The sequence below is a fragment of the Perna viridis genome, chromosome 1 (assembly GCF_037379345.1).
Source record: "Perna viridis isolate PV_CMFRI_1.1 ecotype Kerala chromosome 1, ASM3737934v1, whole genome shotgun sequence".
Classification (NCBI taxonomy): Eukaryota; Metazoa; Mollusca; class Bivalvia; order Mytilida; family Mytilidae; genus Perna; species Perna viridis.
In genome coordinates, this window is record NC_142445.1 from 23,988,844 (window position 1) to 24,000,794 (window position 11,951).

At 31.6% G+C, this 11,951-nt stretch overlaps 2 protein-coding genes across 13 annotated transcripts in view; both read left to right on the plus strand.

Annotated features, from left to right (window-relative positions):
- LOC148627874 (SLIT-ROBO Rho GTPase-activating protein 1-like) overlaps positions 1 to 7,795 on the plus strand; it is a 66,065-nt gene extending 58,270 nt beyond the window's left edge. For all 12 annotated transcript variants that reach the window (XM_088580860.1, XM_088580877.1, XM_088580894.1 and 9 more), the window contains one exon: positions 1,567 to 7,795. In XM_088580860.1, the coding sequence (XP_088436986.1) occupies positions 1,567 to 2,689 (1,123 nt within the window). In that variant the 3' untranslated portion in view covers positions 2,690 to 7,795. The remainder of the gene's footprint in view (positions 1 to 1,566) is intronic.
- Positions 7,796 to 9,428: 1,633 nt separating this feature from the next.
- On the plus strand, positions 9,429 to 11,216 carry LOC148627875 (3-beta-hydroxysteroid-Delta(8),Delta(7)-isomerase-like). The gene is made up of 3 exons (XM_088581033.1): positions 9,429 to 9,757; positions 9,968 to 10,004; positions 10,750 to 11,216. The coding sequence occupies exons 1-3, from the start codon at positions 9,466 to 9,468 to the stop codon at positions 11,096 to 11,098; spliced, it is 678 nt and encodes a 225-aa protein (XP_088437159.1). The 5' UTR covers positions 9,429 to 9,465; the 3' UTR covers positions 11,099 to 11,216.
- The last annotated feature ends 735 nt before the right edge of the window (positions 11,217 to 11,951 follow it).

Consider the following 11,951-nt stretch of genomic DNA (forward strand, 5'->3'; position numbering starts at 1 on the left):
ACTGTTGGAGGACTCCAAAAGGGGAATAATCAAAATTAGAGGTTTACATTTAAGTCCATTTTAAGAGGGGGTGAGCTTGCTTACAGTAGTTCAACTCACGATAGAGATTCAAAATACCATTATGTTGATTTTAATTATCCTCCCAATGCATTGATGTTTCATAGTGAAAACTGTCTATCTGAAACTATTCTAGCCACTGTCTGATGTCCTTTTTTGTCAGTCTCTTGCATATTGAATTTTCACGAACAAAACAGCAAATGACTTAACCAAATAAGATCTTCTTAAATAATAAAACTAGGTTGAGAGCGGTTCACTCTGTTCAATATCAAAATGGTCGATACCAAACCATTCATAATTATTTTAAAATCCATTTACAACAAGTGCTATAGTTAAATTCAGGTAAAAGAGCTGATCTTCCTTGATGCACTTTCTTAGGTAGTTAACTAGACAATCGATAAGGAGATTCAAACTTTATAATTTCCATAGGTATCATTTAAAAAGTTAAAATTTGTCAATTTGCCTGTTAACTAAATAATTTTCATTTGATCAAGATAAGACCAGTTCTGTTACCTGAACTGAACTATTTTACTCGCTGTAACTCACTTATATCAGTATTTGTTTTTCAGTGTATTAGTTATAGTCCTGTCAAACGTATGTTAGTTTCTCTTATTTATATTCCAATCTAGTTGCAATAAAGCTAAAGTTATATCTTATGAAAGTATCTTTAGTACAACTGGTATACAGGAATATATGTATTCCTTATTTTGAAGATGTTAAGGTATAAATTTCTGTAGATATGAGAAGAAGAGATGTTGGAAAGAGAAATTATTTTCTTAATTGTCCAAAGATATTCTTACATTGTGAAAAAACAGTTAACATCATGTAAATGTAAACTACTTAGGGCTGTTTTTGTATGACCGGCAATAAATTTGCTGTAATACAGAACAATGACATTATTGTGATTTTGTAATTAGAGCCTATTGAAATTTTCATTTTTTGTCATAATGAAAAAAAAAAAAACAAAAAAAAAACCACAAACTTCAGTTGTTGTAAACATTTCATACTGTGACTTTGAACTCAGTTCACAGTAATAAAAATTTCTCATCAATGACTGAATTTACATTACATTAGTTTATCAAAGATAAAAACTTGTAAAAATTCCAAGATAATAGATTTAAGTTCAGTCCTGACAAGCACATTCTTATGAACATTCCCATATTTCTATGTATAAAGTGTTGTACCTTAAGGAGGTAGACCTAGGGTAAGGGACATAACTCTTGAAATCACGGATATGTTTGTATCATATTCAATTTCACCAAATCCTTTCAAGCTTTCCTTTGAAACAGAATGAAATCAGTCCAAGTTACTTTGATGCTTACATAAGATTGATGTAAAATGCTGAATACAAACATTCCAATGATTTGTTAGAGTTGTGTCCCTTACCCTAGGTCTCATCCTTAAATTGTTGACCAGATTGTTATGCATGCATTTGCTTGATATAAAGAAAACCTACATGTGTGTAAACACAATTTACTTCTTGATTAAATTATATGTATGTGCTTTCAGACCTGAAGACAAGAAGTCATTGATGGAGGAAGATAAAATGAGCATGTCGTCCAGTACATTACGTAGTAACAAATCTGATGATGCCAAATCAATGGATAGGTCATATACGCAGAACACACCTACTACTCAGAAAGACAGTAGTCCATCTATTGCATCTGTTTCATCATCTTCATCCTCACAAACCTCAAAGTCGGTAGAATCTAAGGATAGTTTCACATCGAGTGAATCTGTATCATTTTCTGTTGACGTTCCTTCACCAGCTCCCTCAGAAAGCTCGGAACCAATGATGCCACCTGTTGAAACTAATCAGACTCAAACTGTAATTGAAGAGAGTAAATTGTCTTCATCAAAAACTACCTTAGAACAAACAACAGAAGTAGATGAAAAAATCAAAACGACAGAAACAATATCTACGTCAACCCAAGAGAAAATTACGGAGGAACTAGCAGCAGATATTGACAATGCTTTGGCTGAAGTTGTGTCAGGATTACAAATGTTGGAGATGCAACAGCAGAGTGATAAAAAAAGAATGAGTGGTCCCAATATGAAACCAAAACCCTCTCCAAAACATACTCCAGACTTAGTGCTAGACTTACCTGAAGGATCAAATTCTTCTCCCACAGGAGATGGGAGTGAGCCTGATAGTCCTACAAGTACTGCTGACACTTTTGCCAAATCAAATCAAGGAACTTTGAAAAAGGCGAACTCTATGCCAAGGTCATTACCAAGTGAGAGGTTTTATGGACACCATTCAGGTGGACAGGATGTGTTGTTAGAGACAAGTTTCATGTCTCAGCAACCTATGCTCTCATCTTTTCATGTCAAATCTCCACAGACTCGATCAAAAATTGTCACCGAACCAAGACCATCATCTGATCAAATGACAACTAGTGTTACGTCAATTTCATCTTCAGCTGTTCCAGTTCCACCAGTCGAGTTACCACCATCACTCTCTCAGTCTGCTCATATGCCTCATACTGCAACTCCACCCCCTGTGGCTGAAAAGCCAAAACTTCCACCGAAGGTCAAACCTCCTGTCATGAAGAAACCGTCTCCAGCAGAGCATCCACGGAAATTTTCACTTCCATCTTCAATGAACCCTAATGAACAGAAACCCATTTGATCTACATATTGTAGATTTTTACAGCATTTTACTGTAGTAGCCTAGAATTGGTCCTTGAAATTGTTGACACAAAAAAAAATAAAGGTATTATCAATCATAGAGAGCCATTCGTTACATGAAATCAAGTATATTGTAATGTTCCTAGATGAGGGCTATATTACTTTAATTATGTAGTTCTCAGAGATTTTGACTATAAGGAGGTAGACCTAGGGTAAGGGACGTAACTCATGAAACCAGTGATATGTTTGTATCATATTCAATTTCACCAAAGCCTCTCACGCTTCCGTTTGAAGCAGAATACAATGAATCCAAGTTAATTAGATGCTTACATAAGATTGATATTATACGCTGAATACAAACATTCCAATGATTTTTAAGAGTTGTGTCCCTTACCCTAGGTCTACCTCCTTAATTTGAGGTTATTTTGTATTTGCTTACTTTAACCATAGGTCATAATGACCATGAAATATAAGTTTGAAACTAGTAAGAAATATGTTAACTGATTACATTAATGATTTTGAAAGCTTACAGCTTCTAAAAATAGTCTGTGATCGAAACTGTTGATAACTTTTTATTATTTATTTTAAGTTAATGCTTATCATCCTGTACATTATTTTAACATGGTCAAGCTCAAGATTTCAGCCAATTGTTTTTTTTTCTAAACCTTATAATGTATCCAGCATTCAGTGTCATATTTAATTTAGTGAATATAATATATGATAAAGTAAATCCGATGTTCTTTCTGCTATATACTGTCTGATGGATTATGATCAGTATGATGCCTGTAAGCTCAAAATATTTTCTGAATGCTTTATTATATAACTGCACTTATTTTTTTTTTTTTTTTTTTTTTTTTTTTGATGAAAAAAAATATATATTTTTAGAAGCCAGCCAACTATAAAAGAGTATTTGCAAAATGCAAAGAATTTCAGTTAACAGGTTTTAGAATAGTTACTGGTACATGCATTATTGGATTTCTACACATGGTGATTATACACATTTATGTTAAATGGTAAATTTTAAAATTTCCACAAAAGAATTACCATGTACCAGTACTAGTGTTAGCTCCTACGAGACTTCTTAAGGAGGTTGACCTAAAGTTAGGGACAACTCATGAAATCAGTGATATGTTTGTGTCATATTCAATTTCTCCTAAGCCTGTCAAGCATTCATTTGAAACAGAAGAAATCAATCGAATTTACTTTGGTGCTTTCATGACATCAAAGTAAAATGTTTTAAACAATGATTTGTAAGAGTTATACCCCTTAACCAATGTCACTCAAGTTAAAGGTACTTTACCATAAAGATCAACATTTAGAACATTTCTTTTCTGAACTTGAACTGTGAATATTTTTACATGTATCTGAATGTGCCTGGCCTCCTTTACAGATTGTTATATCAAGTTACTATATTTTTTTTCTAAATCCATGATTTGTTATGTCTCTGTATACGTTAATGATAAAACGTGTGCAAAATCTTCTCAGTACTATGTCTCAGTTTATACATATTAACAAGTTTTCAATATTGCATATACTTTTTAATTCATATCTTCAGACTGTTGATTAGTACCAAACCTAACAATTTTTTTGTCAGTTCATTTCGCTAATAACAATTATAAAAAAAACAACAATGACTTGGAAATCAGCTGGTATTGTAAAAGATTAAAACAACAGGTCAGTTTTTGTGCAATATTTTGTATAAGATGTACTTTTTATACTATTTTTAAGAGTCTTTAAAAATAATGATATTCTTTCATGTCTAAGCATCCATATGTAGGTGTTAATGAGAAAGTGTGAACAATTTTTAACTTAGATTGTGCAATAGGGTCATTTTGTGCATCTTTTAAATTATACTTTTTAAAAAGTAATAGCAAACATTAAGATACACTTCCATAATCTGTATTAGCACAGACAAAAACAGATGCTTTTTGGTCATAATTAATCTGCCTTTCTGTGTTTTATGTATATTCAAAGATCTACTGTGCCATTTTTCCTTTAGTGCCAAAATTTTAAGTATAGTATGAACTGAAGGATTAGGAACAGAAGTTGAGGGGTTGTTTTATGATCAAATCTAGCTTATGGTTAGTAGACACTAAGAATCTATGAGACTTGTCAGATAGAGAAATCTGACGCCCAAGTGTTAGAATTCAATGTCTAATGAAATTCTATGGAATAAGATAACAAAATTATTTATCTGAGGGTATCTCAAGATTTCCTAGGCTTGCATTTTGGATTTTTTTTTTCTCACTTCTGAAATTAATTAGTTTTGCGAGAAGTTGAACTGAGACACCCATAATTAAGTAGTTTTTATGAGCTATGCTTCGTACTCCACAAATGACGACAAGTCTACCTGGATAGGATAAGATATATTTCTTAATAACAATTAATCAATTCCACTTTTTTTTTTGTACAAGCAATAAATGTTTGAAAGTACCAATATTTCTTCAATATTTTCTTGAAAGAAAATCATTTTTTGATAACATGGATGCTTAGTCAGCATCATTCTTTCTTTATAAAAGTAATCCTGACCTTTTATTTAGTATAATACAACAAATTTAAAATGATATATGATATGATATGTATGTATTACGCAAGAAACCCATACATGGCAGACAGTATTAAATGATATATATATATATTTTAACACCATCAGACTTTATATTTAGATTCTTAGAATCTCATTTCAGAAATGCAGCTCGATATATGTAGCCTACATTTTTTCTTTAGTAAATGCAATTCACTTCTCATACATAATGATATATAATAAAGGCACATAAAAAATTAATCAAGGAAAGAAAGCTTGTCATATTTCTACAGGCCAACCTTAAAAAAAGTTTGTTTTCTATTTTGCACTACTACTCTCTTCCCTGAAGATTTATTAGCCAATGAACAACTTTCACTATGAAATTAGAACTCAATTGAGAATTTGCCATGTAAAAATAAATAAAATATTTGATTCATTAAATGGATAAATCTTAATGTATATGTAGTTAGGGAAAAATAATAAATGATTTGATTGGCCTTACAGAATGAAAATATCTCTTAAAATAAAATTCTCTGTAGAAAAGATCTGATAGCACAAGTGTGTTCATTCTCTCCTTGCCTGTTGTCAGGGTAACAAAACATTAATCTATTATTAGAAATGATGAAATGTTTGTTTCTGTAAGTCATTTTCATGGTGCTTTATTTCACATGTTTAAGTTTTTCAATCAATAGATATTAAGACTGAAATCTTGTTGTAGAAAGTAGTTTGTTACATTTTGTACATCTATGTAGAGTAGAAATTGTTATATAGTGTTAAAACAATCAGTTTCAACAATATTTGAAATGAAACAATACATCTTCAGACTTCAATTAAAACTCCATAAACTGGACCTCTTTAAATATTTGTAGAATTATACTTCCATTTGACTAGTCGAGTATGTACAGTGATCAATATGTCTGTCCATCTGTTACATATTCGGTTGCTTGATGACCTTAAGAGAACCACTTGATCCAATCTTCTCAAACTTCAACACAGTGTTGTAGGACACAAAAAAACTGGTCAAGTTTTTTCAGTTATTTCCAGAGTTATGTCCCTATTTCATTTATGTGGGAGTATCTTTGATCACCAGATGAACTTTCTTTAGTTTGATAAGGCATTTAAGTATTTCCTATATTACAATTGTGACTTCAAATGGTTAACATTGTTGTGAGTAGAATCTATTCCTTTTTTATACAGATCTTTTTGGATGCAACCATTTGATTATTTTTTATGGAAGATCAAACTTTAAATCAGATTGCAGGTCTGAATTTACAGTGAAAGATTCAGGATGGGTAATAAGTCCAATTAAAAAGGCAGGATGCAATCAGGTCATGTTAAATATTTAAGGCATGAGAGAATAAAAAAAAATTAAATTTGATCCTGAACCGGAAACTAAAAAAAAATCTAATGGTTGTTTTTTTTTGCTGTCCTTTATAATAATAAAGGTTACTGAAATTCCTGTTTTGGTAATTCATAGATACATTTATAATATATATATATGTACTTACAAGATAAATGGATTTATATAGAACAAGCTTGTACTTTTGTATTTAATCAGTTCTGGTAAAAAAACCTGGTAACATCATACTTGGAGACAATCTAAACAATGTTGAGCATTTCCCACATTTTCTATCATTCTAATGGACACACTAATCATGCATCAGAACTTTAAGGCATAATTGAAATATATGTTACATTAAAAATTATCTTGTTGAACAAATAAAGGGGTCTAATTATGCAATTATGTATATTGCATTCAGGTAAACCTAATCTAAAATTCTGGGTAATGGACATTTTAGTGCATTTTGAAAAATAAGACACAGATCAAAATTGGTTACCTGTGAAAATGTAATGAACCTTTTGGGGCGGAAATTGAATGCAATCATTTCAATCAAATGGATGCAATGCAAGATGCTTCAAAGTAATTATCAAGCTTGCATAGGAAAGATTAGAGATACAAACAAAATATCAAAATAAGATTAAACGAAAACTATTAAAAAGCATGGGCTATAAATATATTTATACAAATAAGGCATACAAAATTAATTGATAAAATTTTTGTCTCGCCTCCCAGTGGCGAATAAGGGATCTTTTTGTCAGTGATAAGGTTAAAGGAAAAAGAAATTAATTTTAAAGACGCTAAAATATCCATTATTTATTTTGAATATATTCTAGAGTCAGTCTCTTACGGAACATTGTAATCTTATCCCACATAATTGAATCCTATTTTATGTAACAGGATTGTGTATGCTTAGCCCAGATAATGGAGTCCTATTCTAAGTGGATCAGTTAAAAGTACAATTACATAATGAAGGACTACCGGTATATGGGGTGGGGAATAGGCAACATACATATAGTCCAGATAATTCAGTCCTAGTCTATGAGAAAGGACATTGCATTCATAGCCCAGACAATGAAATCTAATGTTGTGTTTTTGATGAGTTTGTACTAATGTTGATATAGACAAGGGTTGATAGATTAGTCATCAAGATTAGGTAGTGTTGTTACACTGGTATATTAATGCTCATATTATAGTATATGCATGCTTTTTACTGTGAATAAAAGCAGAATAAGTCTCTTCAACTTTTTTATGTTATCATTTATCAAGAATTTGTTGTGTTTTGGCTAGAGTAAGTTCTCCAGTCCATAACATTCATGCTTTTGAGAATGGATTTTGATTCACAGGAAGGTCACAGGAGCAATTGTTTTCCATTACATCACAGTTAACCCCAGAGTCAACATCTTTCGTAGGATTCTGACCAATTGGAGATGGGTTACTATGTGTTTCAAGGTCAAAGTAACGTTTTCAAAACACTAATATCAAGGATTAATTCAGAAATTTATAAAAGGTTAGGTTCCGATCGCGGTATAGCATAGGAAGGAGACTTGCTCATATTTGCACATTTTTTTCGAACAAACTTCATGATATTTTCCAACGAAGAAACCCTCCCTTAGATCCAACACGATCAGATGTTGTTTCGTTGATGCAAGTTTAGTTCATCAGACTCTAAGAAATGTGTCGATTACTGTTTATACCAGAACCTACAAGAACACGTACATTTAAACTTCCATATTACCAGCCCATTTTAAATGCCATTGTTCATACTATACTTCATATTTAAAAACAAAATCACGAATTTACTAATCTCATTTATAATGCTGCCGCTGATTCCCAGTGGTTTGGTTCAAGTAGATATTAAGCATGTCATTCTCCAAATGCAAATCCATATTTACCAAGTCTTCCTTCCAAATAACATTATTGTCAATTTTTAAAGCAATAAACGTTAAAGTATTATTAATGCATACAACTTAAAGGTAAATGTGATCATAGGTTTTTGAAATATACCATTTTGAATACTGGAAATCAATACATGTTATAATACTGTCGCCAATCATAACTGGGCGTTATCTTATCAATATACCCGTTTACTCAATTATTTCATTTAAAAAAAAGTTAATAGTAAATTACTAGTTATTCGCTCGAAGATTATTCCTCAACCAGGACTTAAATGGCGTATTAAAATGTGTTTATCATGGATTTTTATTGGGGTGCGGGCTAGTGCTCCTCCTTTAGGTGATTCCCTGGATCCGCCTTGGAAACTTACGTTACAAAAGTCAACTTCGTATCTGTATTTTTCTTTTTTTTTTTCTTTCAATTGATTTAATTTTTCATTTTACACCTATATTCGCCTACTGAATAGCATAGTTCGGTCCCATATCTTAAATAATCTAGTAATATATATAGCGATACCTGCATTAAGAAACACATGCCTCAGAATATTTTTCGAAGACCACTTTGTAGCTTGAATGTTCAGTAATGATTAGTTGACATCCATTATGATGATTCTGATACCGAGATAAATATGAAGTAAAAAAAATACTCTGTCGAAGACACATGTAGTGACCCTTGTCTAAAACGCAAAGTAAAAACAAAATTTCAGGATACCAGAGATGACATCATTTCTTGAAAAAAAAGGATTTAAATACTATCCCAAAGCACACACAGTACAAAATGAAAAAATATGTTGTGTTTTTATCCAGATACATTTGATTCTAGGGACTTGAGGTCATGAATTATTACAGAAATTGTAGTAAAATGCTGTTTAAACTTTTTTTTCATTTAGTCAATAATATATTAATCAAAACTGCCAATACAATACAAAATACAAGCAAACAAAACGAGAAAAACAAATCATAATTCTATTGTTTAAGTATACATAGAGTTATCGTTCTTATTTCGATTAAGTAATAAAATGGGTTCAGAAGACACATTCAAACATCCTTATTTTCCCCGAAATTTAGTCATTCCGCATTACAGACCGAACAAAATCAGTATTCAAGAGCTTCTAGGAGTATTTTTCTCGCTAGTACTTTTGGTTTTTATCGTCACATGGATTTGCTCAACAAAAAGAAAATTTAGCGTTGGATACCGCTTTCTATTATGTTGGTTCACTATTTGCGGATTTATTCACACAATTCTTGAAGGATATTTTGGCTTTAACCATGCAACTCTGGCAGGAGGATCGTCCTATCTGGCGGAAATGTGTATGTATCATTCTATATAGCTAATGCATTTAACAATGCCAATTAAATGTTACATAGGCGTTCTATTTCATGAACTGAAAATTAAAAGTTTATACAGGCGGGAATATTTAAATATGTTTCTATGATATTAAAGCTGAATTTTAAAAATATGTGCTCTTTTTTCGAAGTACATTGATCGTCGTTATTATGTTTCCCGCTCTTTTTATGCAGGGAAAGAGTATGGAAAAGGGGACAGTAGATACATAACGTAAGTATTCTGTTTTATTGTAGTTAAATATGTGTAGCATGTATTATTTAGAAGATAAGATTGCACCTTGTTTAAAACTGTATTGTCACTTAAGGAAATAGCTGTTCGTGTGAATGCCCTACAAGTAAGGAATAATTTTAAAAAGATCATCTTAGTTTCTGTTCTTCAAATAAATGTAAAATAGACTGAAATCTTTATTAAGGTTTGCAAGGCGATTTTTAATACAGAATCTACTATTTAAAGATATCAATTCGATCAAGTCCTTTTCGTATTTTGACCCAAACATAGAAATAAAAATTGATACTTGATATATTTTTATTAAACTGTATGAAAAACGCAATGACTTTTCTTGTTTGTTTTGAATTAATTCATCGTGAGTCTGAGTTTTGAAAACGACCTCATTCAAAACCAAACTGAGGTTACAGATTTTTTTGTATTGCATTTTTTCGTAAGGACCACCTTCCGGGAAAGTTTGTGTGATTTATGTATGTGACCATACTATCGAAATGTATAAAGTAGTCAACTGTTATGGCGTTTATAAACGTAATTATGCTTTCCCATAAGAGTTTGTTTTAAAAAAAAAATAGCTACATACATTCTATAGGATATGCGATTAGTGGTTAGGGGCATTTTTTCAAAAACGAGTGCTCGAACTGTAGAGAGCATTTTAAATATTTTATAATTGTCGCCTGTATCAGGCTTTTAATTTTTTAACTGTATTCTTAGCATGTTTATTTTTTTCTAGGTCTGATACCTTTACTGTATGCATGGAACAAATAACAGCAGTGATCGACGGACCTCTGTGTTTCCTTACTGTTGCTGCATACTTAACCGGAAGTCCTTACCGATATGGTCTTCAGTTGATTGTTTCCCTTTGTCAGTTGTATGGGGACACTTTGTACATCATGACAGAAATAAAGGACAGCTTTATACATAGTGAAATGTACCACCCACTCCATTTCTGGTTTTATTTCTGGTTCTTGAATTCTTTCTGGATAGTTGTGCCGATTATTATGATTGGTCATAGCCTGACTAAAATTGTCCAATCACAAGCGTGTTTAGATTCTACTGATTCAGGAAAGAAAAGAAAATAGAATGTTCGTATGTTTTTTATGGAAGTTGTGCATAATATATAAAAGTGTTTGTCATTTTACTTAAAATGTTGTTTTCGCGAAAAAATGCTCTATTTGTGAATAAAATTGTGTAAGTTAGTGTCGATGGCATTAACAGGTCTGAGGAGGAAAAGACGGGGAGTTGAATCGGATAAATCTGATATCAAATAAATTTCTATGGTTTACATCAACTTGAATACGTGGAACTGAAAAAAAAAATTTGTGTATATACCATCCGTCTTATGAGATATTTCCATGTTGCAATAGCGCACTCTGTAGACTTAAAGAAGAACCACAAACAAAATAAACATCGACTAAACAAAATTAAAATAATTAATTCGGGTTAAAAGCATATAAAATAAAAAAAATATGCAGACAAAAAAGGAAATAATTGAAATATGATCCTTCAAGTACAAACTTACATACTGTTTACTTTAAAACACGTTTCCCAAAGAGAACGCTTATTACAAATCAAATTAAGGAGGCAGGCCTAGGGTAAGAGACATAACTCTTGAAATCAGTGATATGTTTGTATCATATTTATTTTCACCACAGCCTATCAAGCTTTCATTTGAAACAGAATAAAATTAGTCCAAGTTACATTGATGCTTACATGAGATTGATGTAAAATGCAGAATACAAACGTTCCATTGATTTGTAAGAGTTGTGTCCGTTACCAAAAGTCTACCTCCTTAAATTATTCAGCCACCGCCTTCGAGAAACTGACTAGATAAGAAGCTGCTGCAAGATAAATTGTGAAAATCACGCACATATACACACAGTTTGATTGGTCCACTTGATTGAAACAATTAAACCAACAAAATCTACATATCAG